Source organism: Chiloscyllium punctatum, chromosome 22, assembly GCF_047496795.1.
Source record: "Chiloscyllium punctatum isolate Juve2018m chromosome 22, sChiPun1.3, whole genome shotgun sequence".
NCBI classification, from domain to species: domain Eukaryota; kingdom Metazoa; phylum Chordata; class Chondrichthyes; order Orectolobiformes; family Hemiscylliidae; genus Chiloscyllium; species Chiloscyllium punctatum.
Window position 1 is genome coordinate 46,563,978 of NC_092760.1, and position 20,757 is coordinate 46,584,734.

The window sequence follows — 20,757 nt, forward strand, 5'->3', positions numbered from 1 at the left end:
GTCTCAATCTTACCTCATTGGTATCAATAGGATAAATTGTTCAGAATTGCGAGTTTTGTCATAAATTACTGGAAGTATTGGAATAGCAAAAGATTTACAAGTGCAACAAACTTTGTAAAATCATTGGAAGTATTAGAAAAATAAAAATTCAAATGGTGTACAAATTGAGCCCTTAAAAGTTCAATAATTATGCTAGTGACATTGGTTTAATGTTTTTAAACAACAGTTTGGAATAATTAAAACTTTTTAAATAATGGAACCAAATACATGCTCTATTTGTATTTGGATCAGTTACTGAAATTAACTGGAGAATTATCAATCGAAAAATAACCATCAATTTCATTGGTGCACTGCATTACCATATTGTGTTCATTTCCAAAACAGTGCCATGGGTGACTTTACTACAGGTATTTCTGCAACATTTTTGTAGTTTCCACTGTAAGATCATAATTAAGCTTGAAGTGAATATTAACAGGCTTTATTATACATAACCATGTTCAAGGAATGCAAGAGCCCGACAGAATCAAGCTCCAGCACTATGTGATATGACAGCACTTTGACAGAGATCCTTTTGCACATGTTCAGTAGCTATCGTAAAGTGAAGCGAGAGTAAACTCTTTACTCCACAGTCCCCACCTTGCCACAATTACAAATGGTGTGATGCCCTAATATTTTTTCTGGAGATTAAATTCCTGTAATGTTGTAGTGATGCTATCACAAATTTCATTATTGTTGACTCATTTTGCATGGATTGCCTGGTGCCATCTGACTTCCAAATGTTTTTTGAACAGATGAAAACAGGCTTGTGTACTTAGCCTGAAATTAACCGGAGAATTATCAATCATAAAATAGCTGCCAATTTCATTGGTGTACTGCATTACCATGCTGTGTTCATTTCCAATGATCATTTATTCAGGGGCAATGATCACTTATTCAGATCCAAATTTATTCAAAGAGGAAACAATGGTAGAAATTGCAGTACATATTTGTGTTGGTGGTATTAGTTAATAAATGCTAACTATTCATAAATCAATTCATCTCTATGATATTTCTCAGTTTACCCATCACCGCTTACTTTTCACTTGTATAGTATAAGTTATTTGTGAAATGTGTTCCATTTTTCACTTATAAACTGTATATTACTTCATTCCATGAGCAATTTAAATCTATATAGAGTCATAGAGTCATAGAGATGTGCAGCATGGAGACAGACCCTTCGGTCCAACCTGTCCATGCCAACCAGATATCCCAACCCACATTCCATACACGTACCATCCTCTGCGTGAAAAAGTTGCCCCTTTGGTCTCTTTTATAACTTTCCCCTCTCACCCTAAACCTATGCCCTCTAGTTCTGGACTCCCCCACCCCAGGGAAAAGACTTTGCCTATTTATCCTAGCTGTGCCCCTCATAAATTTTGTAAACCTCTATAAGGTCACACCTCAGCCTCCGACGCTCAAGGGAAAATAGCCCCAGCCTGTTCAGCCTCTCCCTATAGCTCAAATACTCCAACCCTGGCAGCATCCTTGTAAATCTTTTCTGAACGCTTTCAAGTTTCACAACCTCTTTCCGATAGGAAGGAGACCAGAATTGCATGCAATATTCCAACAGTGGCCTAACCAATGTCCTGTACAGCCGCAACATGACCTCCCAACTCCTGACCAATATAGGAAAGCATACCAAACGCCTTCTTCACTATCCTATTGGTATTACATATATTTTAAGATACCAAGGACTTTGTTTAAAGTTGCAATATACATTTGATGTTGGAATGCAATAAATTATTTAGGGCTAATAATCTTTAATAGTGCTTTCATCTGAACACCCCCATTGTAAATTCAGCCGTCTGTTATTTTTGCAAAATGATCATAGTCCCTGACGTATACAGAGAAGTGTTTTACAATGATTGTGCTACTCTTATCCAGTCAAAGATTCTACATCTGTTAAAGTAGAGATATTTATCATTAACAATAGAAGAAAAAGGTTGAGAAAAGCAGGAGAGATATATCAATGGCAAGGAACTGCAGATGCCAGAAATCTAACATAAAAGGAGAAAATGTGAGAAAGATTCAGGTCAAATCAGTACTGGTGGAGAAAATGAACAATTAATGTTTTGATGTGGTGCCTTCTTCTGAATGGCAAAACAAATCAAATCTACAATATACTCCAAGTAATAACAATGTCAATCTGCAATAATGATTATTTTGTTAACCTTGCCAATTTTTTCCTTGGTATTTATCATATACTCGGAAACATAGTAAATGTTAATATCCATTATTTCACACTATCATATACTGTTATATATACACCATGGACTGATGTTAATATTCTAGATTATCTCCCAAATTCCTTCACTAACCACACTCCCCAGCACCTTCAAGACCTTCCCCACTAACCCTACCCACCCAACTTACTAGTGGCTTAGTAATATAGGGTTTTCCCCTTGGTGCATTATCACCAGCAGTCACTACTCCCCACATAACTGCCTACAATGGAGAGCTGCCCAGCTCTGATTTGCTGCTATTTCTAGGCAGGTAGGATTTCCACCCTACGGTCCTAAATCCCAGGAAACATTTAAGACTGGTCAGTTAAGTGACTGATCTGGTAGGATCTCACTTTCAGAAGTGACACTGATTTCCCACCAGTTCTCAAACCAATGGGCTAAAGCTGTGTCAAATATCTTCAACTCATTCATTTTTCTTTATCAAACAGGATGTCAGGGATTGGAATAACAGATAATTTTTGGAAAGCAGACAAGTTCTGTAAACTAGTAAAATATTAAATATCTAATTTATTCCATGTCAATCCTTCTGGTCAATTATCTAATTTTCCAACACCAAAAAAATGAATTCTCCTCAGACGTATAACTTACCATGTTTTTGACTCTGAACCTGCATGATACCTTCTGAGCAAATCCTGAAAATTATGACAAAGATTGTTACTTTCAAACATTCAGTTTTATGAATAAAGTTATTCCTAGTTTATAATTAATACTCAGAAAATATGTGAAGCATAATCCAGTTCATCAATGGGCAAAGTGTTCTGTAATCACTAAGCAGGAATAAAAGATGACCTTTGTGTTTGTGTTAAGGTCCCTTTACCTGAATTGAAAAAAATATATACAGCATCTTCTGTGATATTCACCAGGAAAATTCTTCAGTTGAACAAAAATATATTTACTTCTTGAGTGTACACAGCAAAACCTTGCACCCAGTTGAAACTTCAAATAGCCATCTTCATTTCACCCATGTGTGAAAGAAATAACAGCCTTTCACTGAGCTGTCAAACTTGAATCAATGAATGAGTCCAATTAATTAACTGAGGGTATGACCTTGGTAAAGTTGCACTAAAGAGTTTTTGTTTGAAAATGCCGTCTTGGGAGTGATATTTTTGTTTTCTGGAGCAAACATCAGTCACGATGTGGTTGGTAGGCAAGTTTTGTACAACTACTTGTGATTAATGAGCACATGCATATAAAAGACATGTTGTACAGGTATACAGGATCCAACAACTACCCAGTTGAGGTAAGCCTGAGGGCAGGCCCTGAGGAAAAGGGAAATGAAAAGTGAGGCCAAGGGCTGTGGGGGTGGGAACAACATGGTGCTGGAGTGCAAGGTCTGGAGCCCAAGCTGTTGGGCTGGGAAGTTGAGTTGGGGAGCAGCAGTAGCGAGGCTGTGGTGGGAGTCATTCAGGGTGGTGTTCGGGGTTCTGTGAAATGCAAGACTGCAGTGAAAGGAGGGTCTGTAAAGTATTGTGAGGGTCTGATAGAGAGGAGAGAACTTATAAAAGGGGAAAGAGGGCCTACAAAACCAAGAGAGCAATTTTAAATTTTTCAACAAAGAAATACTCTGCTAACAGGGAATCAAGAAAATCTAAGTTAAATGAATTATTTACAAATTAATGTGGTCTTGAGCTTAAGACTACAAGAATCCAGGAGCTACTGTACAGAGCTAAATGCGGTGAATGTTATTGCAGTGAACACTCTCGTTTAGACAATTTTGACTTATTTTGTTTTAAAAAACAATCATATGCTCTGAATGATTATTGAGAATAGTGACAAATTCTTCTATTTCTGTTTCTAAGAGAGTCCAAATCCTCACATGTCAACACAAATACAGAAGGCACATGATTGCATCACTGAATGAAGATATTAAGCAGAATTTTTTTAAAAAATAAGCTCTTGAAAACCAAAATGGAGGTCACAAGAATTGAAAAGTCACCCTTGAGAAAATCTCCACCCCCTCCCCCCAAAAAAGTCGTGCATTTAATATTTCTCACAGAAATCAAAGCAGGAAGTTAAAAACATTAAAACACTTTGTAGTTTGAAATTTTAGATAGAAAAATTGCTATAATTGGTTTAAGTTCACAAAACCTGAATTAAATAACGAATATGGATATTTTGGTGTAATGAAGAAATTTGACACTTCCGAAATGTACAATTAGCTTTCAAAGTAAATGTGATCAGCAGTAATTGTTGAGTTAGTACACGGTTAAAAATCTCAATTACACATTACTCAACATGGTGTTTCTTTTTCCAGGGTTTTTATAATGAGACTAACAATTTTAAGAGTGGACATCTCTTCATTTCAAAAAATTCCCAGTGACTGCAGGCTGCAGTGACCACAACAGTGCACCCTCTGGTGACATGCAGAAGCAATAACAGCAAGTTCTAGATTTTCTGATAATGTAAAAAATGTGGAGACATCTGAGGTCACGGTCAGTTTCAGCAGAATAATGGTGAAGCTAACACTAAGTTCCTCGTCTATTTCTGTAGGGTGTGTGAATCACCTATTGCAACAAGACTAAAAACCCAGACAAGTTAGCGTCAAGCAGCCAATGGATGGGCAATATTTTTCTTCAGATTTTTCACTGCCAAGTACCCTTTTTCCAGTGTAAACACTTCAGATGAAACTTGAAAATCTTTTTTTTTATATGGTTGTGTAACTGTGATTAAGATCATAGAATCATAGAAACCATACAGTGCAGATAGAGGCCATTTGGCCATCAAGTTCACATTGACCCTTCAAGAAGCATCCCACCCAGACCCACTCACCTCACTCTATCCCCATAACCCTGCATCTCCCATGTGCCAATCCACCTGACCTGCACATCGTTGGACCCCAATGGAAACTGATAATCTGTCATTTGTTTGACACATTTAACCCCTTCCTAAAAGATCATTCTTATTTAGTTATACATGGTGTCTAATTGGACACCGTTCAATATTGGAACAATGATACCCAACTGTGCAGAACTGATTAAACATCTCTATCAATCAAAGAAGATGATGAACAGAGAACACTGTATATTCAATATTGAAAGTATAAAACCTTGGAGAAATACCATTGAGTAACCATTGCTTTGCTAGTTGGAATAATCACATTAAGGACATAGAAAAAGAATAGATTCCCAAATGCGCACACGGAATGTAAATGAACTTCTCACCCAGGTAAGAACAGGAAAACTTTAGACTTAAATGACCCAATTAAGCCAGATGTTTCCATTGCTATATTGTAAATAAAAATAAATGAGATTCCAAAAGATAACTATCTTTCTCTATGGTGTTATACGAGAGCAAGTGAAGGCAAGTATTTCTTGACTATTCCTTGTATTCAAATACAATATAAAAAAATGTTGCAAGCTGAATTAGAAATTGCAGTTACTCACCATATTCCTGAGGAACTAATTGCCACTTCTCCAGGTGAATATTCTGCACCCATAAAATAGCAAGGACAGTCAGTCCTGTAAAAGTTCAATTGTATAATTTCAAAACTTGCTTCTACTTGACCTACTCTTGAGAAATAAGGCAGGGCAGGTGACTGAGGTGTCAGTGGGGGAGCACTCTGGGGCAAGTGACCATAATTCTATTGGTTTTAAAAGAGTGATGGAAAAGGATAGACTGGATCTAGAAGTTGAAGTTCTAAATTGGAGGAAGGTTAATTTTGATGGCACTGAGCAAGAACTTTCAAAGGTTGATTGGGAGCAGTTATTTGAAGGTAAAGGGATGGCTGGAAATTGGGCAGACTTCAAAAATGAGATAACAAGAGTCCAGAGACATTATATTCCTGTTAGGGTGAAAGGAAAGGCTGTTAGGTGTAGAGAATGCTGGATGATGAGAGAAATTGAGGGTTTGGTTAACAAAAAAAAGGAAGCATATATCAAATGCAGACAGGGGAGATCAAGTGAATCCTTAGAAGAATATAAAGGCAGTAGGAGTATACTTAGGAGGGAAATCAGGAGGGCAAAATGAGGACATAAGATAGCATTGGTAAATAGAGTTAAGGAGAATCCAAAGGGTTTTTACAAATACATTAAGGTTACTAGAGAGTGAATAGGCCCCTCAAAGATCAGCAAGGCAGCCTATGTGTGGAGCTGTAGGAGATGGGGAGGATTCTAAACAAGTAATTTTCATCAGTGTTTACTGTGGAGAAGGACATGGAAGATATTGGATGTGGGAAAATAAATGGTGACACCTTGAAAAATGTCCATATTACAGAGGAGGTGCTGGATGTCTTGAAACACATAGAAAAGTGGATAAATACCCAGGACCTGATCAATTGTGCTCTCGAACTCTGTGGGAAGTGATTGCTGGGCCCCTTGCTGAGATATTTGTATCATCCATAGTCACAGGAGAGGTCTTGGAAGACGAGAGGTTGGCCAACGTGGTGTCACTATTTAAGAAAGGCGATAAGGAAAAGCCATGGAACTATAGCCTGGTAAGCATGACGTCGGTAGTGAGCAAGTTGTTGGAAGGAATCCCGAGCGACAGGATGTACATGTATTTGGAAAGGCAAGGACTGATTAGGCATAGTCAGCATGGCTTTTTGCTTGGGAAATAATGTCTCACAAACTTGATTGAATTTTTTTGAAGAAGTAACAAAGAGGATTGATAAGGGCAGAGCAGTAGATGTTATCTAAATGGAAGTCAGGGAGGCGTTCGACAAGGTTCCTCGTGGAAGACTGGTTAGCAAGGTTAGATCTCATGGAATACAGGGAGAACGAACCATTTAGATACAGAACTGGCTCAAAAGTAGAAGACAGATGATGGTTTTGGAGGGTTGCTTTTCAGACTGGAGCCCTGTGAGCAGTGCTGGGTCGACTGTTTTTCGTCATTTATATAAACAATTTGATTGTAAGCATAAGAGTTATAGTTAGTAAGTTTGCAGATGACAACAAAATTGGAGGTGTAGTGGACAGCAAAGAAGGTTACCTCAGATTACAACAGGATCTTGATCAGATGGGCCAATGGGCTGAGGAGTGCAGATACAGTTTAATTTAGATAAATGCGAGGTGCTGCATTTAGGAAAAGCATATCATAGCAGGACATATACACTTAATGGAAAGGTCCTTGGGAGTATTCCTGAACAAAGAGACCTTGGAGTGCAGGTTCATAGTTCCTTGAAAGTAGAGTCGTAGGTAGATAGGATAGTGAAGAAGGCGTTTGCTATGCTTTCCTTTACTGGTCAGAGCATTGAGTATAGGAGTTGGGAAGTCATGTTGCACTGTACAGGATGTTGGTTAGGCCACATTTGGAATATTACGTGTAATTCCGGTCTCATTCCTATTGGAGGGATGTTGTGAAACTTGAAAGTGCTCAGAAAAGATTTATAAGGATATTGCCAGGGTTGGAGGATTTGAGCTATGGGGAGAGGCTGAATATACTGGGGCTGTTTTCACTGGAGCATCGGAGGCTGAAGGGTGACCTTTTAGAAGTTTATGAAATCATGAGGGGCATGGATAGGATAAATAGACAAGGTCTTTTCCCTGAGGTGGGGGAGTCTATAACTGGACGGCATAGGTTTAAGGTGAGAGGGGAAAATATGAAAGAGACCCAAGGGGCAACTTTTCACGCAGAGTGTGGTGCATGTACAGAATGAGCTGCCAGAGGAAGTTGTGGAGGCTGGTACAGTTACAGTATTTAAAAAGCTTCTGGATGGGTATATGAACAGGAAGGGTTTAGAGGGATATGGGCCAAGTGCTGGCAAATGGGACGAGATTAGGTTAGGATATCTGGTTGGCATGGACGAGTTGGATCAAAGGGTCTGTTTCCATGAGTTCATCTTTATGACTCTACAGTAAAAATTTTTTTTTGTAACAGGGGAACTGTGTAAACTACAAATTGCATTCTTAAATCATTGACTAAAATTATTTTAAAATGATGAATAGAAATACAATAGTTCCAGAGAAGATAACATTCTTGCTTAACCCATACTGGAAGTGAGTGCTTTTCAATCAGTTTTATGCCATACCATAACATGCAAATTATATTATGCAAAGAAGTGCTGATTGCCAGGGTGTAAGATATAATTAATATTTGTGATACAGTTCTTACAGATTCAAGGTAATGTATTGCTTGAGAAAGCAATAACATGGTTCAGCTAGGACACAACATTAAATGTCTACATTTATCATAATTTAACGTGGTTTCTGTGTTTATAAAATAATCATACTTCAAGCTTTGAGGAAAAAGCTGTCTAATTTAGCAGGTTGCTGTACAGATATACCACCACTTCACTATGGTTTCTTATGCTTTCCATGGTTATTTAGCTATGAAAGCATTCCTGACTGAAACACTTAGAACAGTTCAGTTCCAAACTTTAACATGTGACAATTTTGCTCAATTTTGGTAATTAATGTATCTATTAATTGAAGCAGACAGACAGCATAGATGTAGGAAGGAAGTCCCCAATGGCAGGAGAGTCCAGAAACAGAGGTCACAGTCTAAGGATGCAGGGTATACCATTATACCATTTAAGACTGACTTGACAAGAATTTGTTCACCCAGACAGTAGTGAGTTGATGAAAAGCAGTCAAGACCAAAACATTGTATGATTTCAGGAAGGAGTTGGATATAATGTGTGTGTGTGTGGGGGTGGGGGGGGGGGGGGGGGGGGGGGGGAGGGTGGGGGGGGGTAGACTAAAGGGATCAAAGGAGATGGGGAAAAAAATCAGGAACAGACTTAGATGAACAGCCCTGACCATAATGAAATAGAGACAAAAAAGCCAAGCCACAGATGCTGGAATCCAAGATAGACAAGCAGGGGGCTGGAAGAACACAGCAAGCCAGGCAGCATCAGGAGGTGGAGAAGTCAATATTTCAGGTGCAACCCTTCTTCAAGATGGGCACAGTTGAAATGCTGACTTCTCCACATCTGGATGCTGCATGATCATAATGAGTGGCAGAGCAGGCTCCAAGGCTGAAATAGCATACCCCTGCTTCTATTTTCTATGTTTCTACACTTGGTGTATTGCAACAAAACCTAAACATGTCAAACCAACCACAGGCTGCTGTGCCAGTATTTCATTTTGATTATGAGGGTCCCACACACTGGCTTTTGAGAAGATCAGAATAGTAAAAATAAAATTCTCCTTAGTTTAATGTCACTATTTCCAAATAACCACTAGCTTCTATATTTTAAGCAGTTATTCTAAAGACATCTATAACCATTTATTAAAATAAATACTCATTATAACTCTTAAAATATTGTGAAAATGCTGCCATTTTAACTGCTTTACTGGACTATTAACTCACTTAAATGATGAGAAAAGGATATAACTTAGTGAGATGCCTCTCAAACAGCCACTAAAAAATGCAGGAAGTGATTTGCTGAAGTGATGAAGGTCTAGTAGTTGGGAGTTTTCAGGTGGACAACTTGCTCAGGCAGGAAGTGGAATTTCCTTGCAGTATTGCTTGACTGAGCATATTGAGAGTCAGCAGGTAGCTGGAAGCAAGGAGAAAACAAGAGCGTTTCCATACTGAGGGGGCCCTTAGAAAGATGAACATTAAGCAAACTTAAACATGGAGCTAACAGACAGGGCACGGAGAACGGAGGAGAATTCCCACTTTGGGTTTGTGGCAGCCCACTTCCCATGGCATGGATCCTCTGGTTCCAACTGGCACATTAAAGGCCAATGAGTGATCACAGGGGAAAGAGTTAGGTGCTCACTGCCAAACTTCCAAGGCCCAGAAATCTGGCTCTTAATTTGACTGGATACTGAATGGAAACGGACAGCTGAGCCAGAGCCATTCCCAATACTGGGAATCATTTTAGCGGTGCATAAATCATCTTCGGAGTGCTTGTGGGTTATCCCGGGTCAAATAATTATGAATTGTTATATCTATGGAGGGTAATGCAATATTTGGCTTGATCCCTTTACTATTTAGATTGTCACTGAAGTCTGCAATGAGTCTTCTAAATAAAGTAAGTATTTAGATGATCAACTGAATCAAGGCTACAGGCCAAGTGCTGAAAAAATATGACTAGATAGGTGCTAAATGACCAATGTTCACATGATGGGCAGAAGGTCCATAGCAGAGACTGTATACAAGAAGATCTCTGGCATTCTACATACCCAGGGTATATAGAATTCTACTCACGGTTTTCTACTTAAATTCCATTAAATTCTTGGCACCATTTATATTCTATGTATCATATAATTGAATCATTTCTTAACTTAAAGACATCAGTTGAGTTTTTTAGCTGGTAAACTGGAGTAAATTCTTTTGTAAAAGAATGTGTTGAAGAATTGCTGGTTGTTTGGCTGCACAGAACTGCAACATAAGATGGGTGCATTCCATAAACAGTACTGTATAACATAACAACTGGGAGTGCTTCCAAACACTAGGAACTTATTAACTCCATTAACTGCACCAAACGATCTGAAAGAATATGAACCTGTGCAGGATTGTGAATACCACATATTGATAAATCAGCAGAAAAGTATCAAAGTCACTGTAATGTGACACTATTGACTACTAATCAACCCACTGTGTGGAAAATAATGCCTTTGACATTCAGCTATGCAGAGAAATGTAAGTATTTTTTGTGTTTCAGAAATATGGGCAAAATACTTATTGCACACAGAGAAGGAAAGCCTTCAGACATTCCTGTGTACAATCTAAGCATAAATTGAAATTATGATATGCAGTTTATTGCTTATTTTAGGTTCAAAGGAAACATGATAATTTGCACATTTGCAATTGATAGATCAGTTGCATAATATAGTGCAGTCCAAAAGAAGACTAATCAACACACCAGTGGATGGCTTTAATTCTGCACATAGAGTCAAGCATGGAAGGAGACCTTCAGCCCATCATGTGGACATTGGTCATTAAGCCCTATTCTAGTCATATTTTCCAGCATTTGGCCTGTAGCCTTGATCATCTAAATACTTAATTATTCATTTATGAGGTCAGCTCATTACAGACTTCAAGACAATCTAAGTAGTAATGCGATCAAGCCAAATATTGCATTATCCTATTGCATTACAATTGACCATCATTTGCCTCTGGATACCCCTCAAGCACTCCTGACAAATGTTCTCCTTCTATTCTTTCCATTAATTCACAGCATAATAAGAAAACAACATCAAAAGTCTGATTTGAATTGCTCAAATGATATAACCAAATAAAGTAGTTAAATTCTCCATAAGAGCACTCACAGTCAATCATTTTCTAATTCACAATTTTGGCACTTACTCCCTCACACACTTGCTTGTTCTGGTGTTGTAATATGTACCATCAGGGCAGTCGCATCCTTCAGCACATTCATCAGAACAATCTTCTGGCATAGATATTGACTGGCATCTCCGGTTACAGAAAGATACACAGGTGCCATATTTCATTGTGTCTGGACACTGAATGGCTGCAAGATTAAAGCATACAGTTAAGACAGTACAACTTAACCATGAAATTTCAGGATATTTCCAATCAGGCATTAGAATTTAATTGTTTCATGAAGCACAGATAATGCCATTAGTGAGCAATAGTGAGCTGCCCCAAGTCAGTCAATGTTGCGAGATCAATCTTTCACAAGTAAGTGATAACAGAGAGAAAGGACGGGTTAATTTTCTAAATTGGACTTAGGGGCCTGCTGACTGGGTCATTTTCAGATTCTAAACCTGTGCCACAAATGTATCCTGAACTGATGCTGACAAATATAAAAGTCTTAATTAAGCCAGGTTCCCAATGCATTATACCAAACTTGAGCAAGTGATGTGAGTTGCTTGCACAGCTCAAAGCATCGGCATACAGCAAATACTGCCATGCAGAAGTAGACAGGCAGGACATTGGCCAGCAATCTCATTGAGCATGAAAGTGGTTGAGCAGCTAAATGTAAGGCAATGCTCATGATCTGGCATGAGAAACAGCAGCTCCTGAAATTCTTCAGGGTAAAATAACACACGTGAACTTTTACCAGCTTTGAATCTGACAACTGTGTATTAATGTACACCAAACCATTGAGGTTTAGTGACTTCAGCTTTGACAATTATATTCCCAGCTTCCATCCTGTTAACAATCTCCTCAAGCTTAAAGGATGATTAATAAAGAGATATGTGGGTCCCTTGTATCCTCCCTACCTTTGCAAATTTTATCATATTTCTGAGGCAGTGGGATCAGTGCCACCCTCTGCAAATGTGATTTTCAAATCTTATCACACTTGTTCTTGAACTAAATGACAATTGAAAACTTTTGTGAAGTTATGTCTGCTGAGAATGGAAAAAAAACATGCAACCATCCTGCAAATACACCCACACAAATATACCTCACAAAAGCAAGCTGAGATCTTCCACTGATGGAAATGTCACCTTTACTTTTTGTTTTACACCCACAAACAGAAGTGCTAGTTTTTAATAATCAGAACTAAACTATTATTTTACAGAGAACTTGAAACCATAGTTTGAATTTTGGTCTCATCATTCTAATGTTAATTTTATTCATACTATACACCACATGCTGCATAAATATTTGATATACCTTTGAAAATGATCATAATTCCCAATGACAAGGTAATGTGTTGTGAGCAGAATTAGTTTTATGTTATAACTATAAGCTCCTTTCTCAGTCTCAATAGGGTGGATTTACTGTAGCAATCATGGGTGGGAAACATATCAGACAGGCCCACTTAATCTTTGGAGATAACCCAAATCAGTGGTGTACAAACTATCCCTGATGATGTGGGAGGGCACATGGGGCTGACACGGGGTTCCTGTCCTCAATCAATGGGATGTTAATTAGGCTCATTAATGGGCCTACTTATACCCATTAACATTGAGCCTACCACCAGGAGCATATGTGGACCAAGCAGCCTGCACTCTTCAAAAGCCACCAAGAAAACCTTGTTGGGCCAGCAGCCTCTGTGGGAGATATCCCCCTGTAGTCAGGCACTCAGTACCTAATCTAGGGACCCAGATTGGTTGGAAAGTCCAACAATGCATACTGAATTGATTCGACTGAGCCCCCACAATTGAACTGACAGGGGTTCCTCAGCAGTTCTCTAGCTGTTGGAAAGACTCCAATCAGCCTAACAAAAGCGAGATGAATATTTCTTTTGAAGTATTTCTCAATCAATGGCTACATTTTTGCAGAAAATTTGAATTTATGTCTCACAAGTTGTGATAAAATGAAGTCCATTTCTACCTTGAAATCAGTTTGGAGATTGAGATGCATATTTTTCCTGTCAAGAAGCTTCATTATCTGTACTGATACAATGCTTCTGGCATCCAAACTTGAACAGTCAAGTTTTTTCCCTCTCCCTTATACAGATGGTAGAATTTCCTCACCAAATGAAAAAATATTTATATTTTTAAAATTTTCCTCCATGACTCAGCTTATTAGAACAGTTCCCACTGAGCACCTCCAGCATTCGTTTGTCTTCCAGTCCTAGACCACTCCCCCTGGTGATGTCAGGACCCAAGGTCACTATTTTCATTGCGTAAATCTAGATCTAGGTCAGATATCAGGAGGAGATTTTGTTTTTGACTTCAGACTCATGTAATAGATGTAACGTGCTGACTTCCCTCAAGCAAGAGCTAGATGTGTTTCGTAATGGGATGAATATCACCTTTGCAAACGATGGGTATTCCAGGAGATTCAGGGCCAGGGACTGGAATGGGAATGGGAAAGGATGGAAGCAGTGGGTGACAGCAAACCAAACTGCCTTCATTACTATTGAGATAAATATACTTGAAAAACTTTTGTTCTGGTGATGACCATAATGGATTTCTTTTAGGGCATTTGTGAGGCCATATGAAAACCTAGTTGTGGAAATCCACTTTTATGGAAGGGACTTCAAACAGTTTATGGAACTCTTACTTATATACATAAAGCAGCTACTGTATGTTTGGGCCCTCTGCACTCTTTACAGCAGACATTGCACCTTTGGCTCACAATGAGGTGTGCTTTCCGCCTATCATACTGGAAGTTTAGGTGCTCATTAGATACCAGAAAAATGAGCACATCCTCAAAATTTGGGACTGATTCTGCACTCTTGCGAAGCCAGATGAAATGTAGTTTATTTTGTTTTCCTATTATGTTGGTTATCAGAGATATGTTGTTAACTTCCTAGCCCTGCTGAATGTGAGCTGCCAACCACAAATATGTTGAGCAGCACTGAACAATGGCACAGACGATGGTAAAATAATGCTTCATTGTTGATTTGATCTTGAGAGAACTGGCAATGCCATGTGAATAGTCGACAGCTTCTGAAAGTATTGATTAAAAAGAAATAGCAGAGACTCATCACAGCTATTCTACCCAGTAATAGTGCATAAAACAGTAAAATTAAAATTCAATCTCGCAGCTGGATTTGATGGTATATGTTGTGGGTCATTTAAACACCAGAACAACTATTTCCTACTCTGGCTAAACATTCCCACCATTCAAGTTGAGGACTGTATGTAATACCCACAATAGACATTAGAGTGATAACTGTGCCTCAACAAGCTAGCAATTTACCGGTCATTGGTGTGACAGCAATCCTCACCACTGATCACCTTGTTGAATGAGGTTGTCTGCACTACTGTTCACTATAGGGGTTGGTTTGCTCTTACGTTGCTGTAGAAACCTAAAGGCCTACTTGGTAGAGGAAAACCAGTTGCTTGTTCAAAGGGAGGAAGCTATTTTTCTTGAGGTCCTGGATGGTAGGTCTTACTCCTTTGAGATCCCAAGCTGTTCTCCCACCACATCTGTGTTACATTATCAGAGTGAGTGGTGATTGAGCTATTACTTGGCATTCGCCCTTTCAGACCCTTACACGGCATCTCACCCTGCGCTGTTCTCTCAAACATTTATGAAACACATGTATCTATAATTACTTTCACCACTAACCCATTCCTCCCCAAGCATCTGATTTCACAAACTTATGTGATCTAGAGATTTCATTATTCTCCCAAAATGTTCTATCACAAAAGCTCAAGTAAGAAATGATGTCTACCATTTTTGTCCCTGGATGATGCCCACTGTAATTCAGATTATGCTGGAAGGAGAAGATTTCTAAAACAATGGGTGAAGCTTGTTAAGATAACAAAAAAACAATGATTTACATTATAATTGACCTACAAGCATCAAACTAAAATGATGTTTTGCCTGCCATAAAACTGAGTATTAGAGAAAGTGAAGATTGCAGATGTTGGAGATCTGAGTCGAGAGTGTGGTGCTGGAAAGCACAGCAAGTCAGGCAGCATCCGAGGAACAGGAGAGTCAACGTTTCGGGCATAAGCCCTTGATCAGAAATGAGGCTTATTCCTAATGAAGGGCTTATGCCCTAAAAATCGATTCTCCTGTTCCTTGGATGCTGCCTGACCTGCTGTGCTTTTCCAGCACCACAATCTCGACATAAAGCAGAGTATTATAATATGAATTTCAGTGGTGGTGTGATGCCAAGCATCTGCATCCCATTGACAGTTCACAGTTGGGCAACCTACCAACCATCCTCAACCAAACTGGCCTTGCAAGCCTCAGAACAGTGCAACTAGCAATAAATGGAATTCCGCTTTTGGTCATCATCAATTTAACAATCTAGACTGTGATAAAACTTACACCAGAAACCAATTTAAAATTATCAGTCAAGCTGGCAATATGATGTATTTGCACGTGCTACAAGTGGATATATTGGTATTTTATGTAAACAAATCATATACACTGTACTTTTTCATTGAAAAAGTCGGTCATGAAGACAACTAAATTCTGCTGTATCCCCTAGGCAATAGCCTGTCCAATTAGCATCTACCTATCTGGACTGAGAACTAAGATTAACAGTTAGGGCTTATGCCTGAAACGTTGATTCTCCTGCTCCTTGGATGCTGCCTGACCTGCTGTGCTTTTCCAGCACCACACTCTTTGACTCTGATCTTCCAGCATCTGCAGTCCTCACCTTCTCCAAGTTAACTGTTCTTGCTGCATTTCTATATCAATAATTGTTTAAGAAGTCAACTTCCTCTTCTCATGCTACATAAGAAACAAACTTTAAAAAGAGACATCAGTTTAAGTAGTAGTCCCACTGAGTGCTCCTTTTAGGAATGCTGAAGTCTTTAAACTTGCTAAATTGGGATATTCAGCATTAAGGACTGTTGACTTTCATTCTGTTTCTGAAAGTGAGAGATCTGAAAGTTCTTTTTGTCCTGATGTTCCTTTTTGGTTTCATCTCAATCAAACAGCGGAGGATATTGATCTGCCAGGGAATAAGGTTCCTGCAATGCCTTCTACTGTACAAACAATATAGGATTGCTGCTAGTCTACAGCTAGTTCAATTACAACCTTTTCTATCTATGTACTGCCCTTAGCCTAAATGTGTCAACTGTTCACACAACCAATCCTTCACTATAAATATCAGAAACTAAGTAAAAGTTGCATCAATATGACAGACCTGGTTACAGAAAATATAAAGACTTGGGTTGTACATCTTACTCCTTCGAGATACTGTGACATTATCATAGTGTCTGGTACTGGGGAGTGGTTTAAACATTAAACCTTTCAGACCCTTCATCCTTATACAATATTCAGCAGCCTGTGTAAACCTTATCATGAAATCAAGGTTATGACAATGAATCAGATAATGAAATCTGGGACATTGTGAGCTTTGATTTAAATACCCAATGTCCTGTAATAAATAGCTTAACCTGAAGACTTATTGCAATTCACAAGTCTCTCTTGCTCTTTCTTCAAAATTTTCTTATTGTTCATCATAAATATTCAAATTGAAATCAATATGTCTTTTACCATCTTCAACATCAAAATTATGCTATTTATTTTGTTAGTCCTCCTAAATTCAGATTTATAATGATTACCTCCTGATTCTCTTCAAGTTTCCACACTTGACTTTTCATTGTTGCTGTTCATCTTGATTACTTAATTAGGAAATAAATTGTAAATCAATCCAGCAAGGCAATAATGCCATTCAATTTCAAGTGAATAATTAAAACAATACAACTACTTCATTTACCAATGTGACACAACCAAATATACTGTAAACATTTGCTCTTTCATATTGGAGAGAATATCCTATTTTGTTAATGAAGTGTGAATTTCTAGTAATGATGCTTACCACACTCTGAGACATTGGACCGAAAGTCTATGAAGATGCCATATTTTCTACATTGACGAGCATAGTGGGCCACAGCAGAGCACATACAAGTTTCTCCACACTTGCAGGTGTCTGTTTTGCATTGTTGTTGATATAAGTCGGGACTCAAATACTGATGGCATGATGCAAACAGATAGTCACTGATAATGCTACACTTCTCTGTGGCATAAGAGGCTGCAAATGAAGCATGAAAAGAAATTGAGAAATATTTCACTCACAAAATGAAAAGCTTCCTTTTGTAACTTTCAAGTTTAAATTTGATTGCATACATCTACCATTATCTTTTCAGATAATTGTATGTCAAACATCACTCTAATGTGTTCTCAGCCACGTCTAGTTTGAACCACTGGGAATATGCATTACAGTAGGCTGATGTGTCACCCAGATTTTCAATTGTTCATCACTTTCTTGTCTGGGAAAACCTATTGTGCTGAATCTCCAAAGCGGTAGCAATGAGGTGGTTGCTGCATTCGTAACTTCCCAAGTCGGCATTGTGTGCATTATTTCCAAAGTGCTCCAATTTTTCAAACAAGTATGCAGTGCATTTAGGGAACTCGTTGGAATGCTGCAGGGAGTCAGGAACATAGCACACAATGCCTTTTTATAAATTTTCCTGTCACTATTTAGTAAATATAAAGGTTAGTCTTAGAATATCAGTGAACGGATTAGGAGATAAATGGGTGAATTGTTCTTATTTATTCATGGTTCAGGGATATCACTGGCTAAGTTTAAGACTCATCTCTAATTTCCCTTGAGATGTGAAACTGTGTTCCCTCCAATGATTACAGTCCTTAGGGCTGGGGCACCCATAGTCATATCAGGAAGGAAGGTAAGGATTTGGCTCCAGTGATAGTGGGGGGATTATTATCATTAAGTATAAGGAAATTTATAGAGTCTCCATCTCCTGTTCGTTGCTTACCTTTCCATTATTCATAACGAGATGTGGCAAGACTCCAATACTTAGGTCTAATGTGCTGGTTATGGGATCACTTAGACCTAAACTGGGTAAAAAAAGACCTTGGCTATTCACCCAATCCACATCTCCCATGATTCTAGAAACCTCTATAGGTTACCCCTCGGCCTCCAACACTCTAGGGAAAGCAGCCCCAGCCTATTCAGCCTTTCCCTATAGCTCAAACCCTCCAACCCTGGTAACGTTATTGTCAATTTTTTCTGTACCCTTTCAAGTTTTACATATTTTCTATAGCAGGGAGACCAGATTTGAACACAGTATTTCAAAAGTGGCCTAACCAATGTCCTGTACAGCTGCAACATGACATCCCAACTCCTACACTCAATGCACTGACCAATGAAGACAAATGCACCAAACACCTTCTTCACTACACCTGTTTACCTGCGATTCCATCTTCAAGGAACTATGAACTTGCACTATAAGGTCTCTCAGCTTGGTAACATTCTCCAGGACCTTGCCATTAAGTGTATAAGTCCTGCTCTGATTTGCCTTTCCAAAATGCAGTACCTCACATTTATCTAAATTAAACTACATCTGCCACTCCTCAGTCCATCGGCCCATCTGATCAAGGTTGTACTTTGAGGTAATCTTCTTCAGAGTCCACTAAACCACCAATTTTGGGGTCATCTGCAAACTTACTAACCATTCCTCTTATATTCATATCCAAATCAGTTATATAAATGACAAAAAGCAGGGGCATAAGGAAATAAACACAATGGCAACAACACAGAGGCTAGGAATACTGCGGTGAGTAACTCATCTCGTGACTCCCCAAAGCCTGTCCACCATTTCCAAGGCACAAATCAGGAATGTGATGGAATATTCACAACTTGCCTGGATGAGTGTAGTTTTAACAACACTCAAGAAGCTTGACACCATCCAAGACAAAGCAGCCCACTTGATTGGCATTACATTCACAAGCATGCACTCCCTTCACCACAGACACTCAGTAGAGCTATCTAAAGATGCACTGCAGAAATCCACCAAAAATCCTCAGACAGCACCTTCCAAACCCACAAGTATCTAGAAGGACAAGGGCAGTAGATTCATGGGAATATCATCACTTTCATGTTCCCCTACAAGCCACTCACCATCCTGATTTGGAAATATATTGCCATTCCTTCACTGTCACTGGATCAAAGTCCTGGAATTCCATCCCTAATAGCATTGTGGATCACCCCACAGCAAGTGGATTCAGCAGTTCAAGAAGGCAGCTCACCACGACCTTCTCAAGGACAAGTAGGGACGGGCATTAAATGCTGGCTAGTCAGCGATGCTCACTTCCCACAAATGAATTTAAAAAACACTTCAACTTAAGTGAGTTATAGCTCCAGGCTAGAAATAATATAAACTTTCTGTTGTGGCTGACTGAGGGGGTTAAAAATGGGACAGTCAATTCACGTCTCCTCATATGGTCACGACAACATAAACACCATGTGATATTGATATCCCAAATATATCAATAGCTTGTTTTTCATAAAAACAACATTAAAACTATTCAAGAAATATAACAAAACCCAGAATAGAATACTTCCAAGAATATTAACAACAGATCATGCATTATACAAAGCTCACCGGATTGCTGATGCATGTCACATGGATCTACCTCAGGAATGTTGGCACCTGAGTTGCAAGCTGTGGAGATTCTCCAGGAATTGGCAAACAACTGTGGTGTGCTTTCAATCATTCCCCCTGGGGATCTTTACAAATGGCAAACAGAAAGGGAGTAGGTCATGCACAAACTCAATGAATGGAAGTACAGGGTAACATACAAAATAAGCTTCCAATTTATCACCTATTTTCCACTAATGGCTAAAAACAAATTAATATCCCTTTGTTTTTAATATATAATAAAATCACATGTGTTACATAATTCTGCAAAGATAACTAATTCTGAAAGCATGCTCAGGTGAAATACTAATATGATTTCCCAGGATCATACTGACTATATGTTATATTGACAGTATGTTCCACACTGTCTGTGTCATTGTGAGTAAGTGATAAGAACATAATGCGACGAAAGGTAATCCAAAGAGAAAAAAAATCAAATAGCAAGTAACCACTAGGCAGGTTTTCTAATTCACCACCTCCAAATATACTAAAAAGCAACATTGACAAAGGCCTAGCTGTGCATCTGCTTTCTTAGTTTAAACTGCTGTATGGTGATGGGAAACTTGGAAGAAGAATTAAAATAAATGTAATGAACGATTTTCTAGAAATATAAATTAATGATGGTTCTTTTGTGTAATAATCATACAGAATAACAGTTAATGGTTACAGAAACATTTGAGATGCATATGAAAAACATAAATTAGAAGCAGAAGCAGGTTATACAGCCCTATGAACCCATTCAAAAAGATTGTGGCTGATCTGTTTGCATTTTAAATTCCACAGTCCCATCTTCCACTGATTACCTTTGATTC

At 38.6% G+C, this 20,757-nt stretch overlaps 1 protein-coding gene across 1 annotated transcript in view; it reads right to left on the reverse strand.

The window, feature by feature from the left end:
• The window catches only part of otog (otogelin), a 214,952-nt gene that overhangs the window by 141,742 nt on the left and 52,453 nt on the right, over positions 1 to 20,757 (reverse strand). Inside the window, exons 16-20 of the mRNA XM_072592880.1 lie at positions 19,910 to 20,034; positions 17,323 to 17,535; positions 11,478 to 11,643; positions 5,666 to 5,740; positions 2,871 to 2,914 (exon numbers count right to left, since the gene is read on the reverse strand). Of these exons, the coding sequence (XP_072448981.1) occupies positions 2,871 to 2,914; positions 5,666 to 5,740; positions 11,478 to 11,643; positions 17,323 to 17,535; positions 19,910 to 20,034 (623 nt within the window). The remainder of the gene's footprint in view (positions 1 to 2,870; positions 2,915 to 5,665; positions 5,741 to 11,477; positions 11,644 to 17,322; positions 17,536 to 19,909; positions 20,035 to 20,757) is intronic.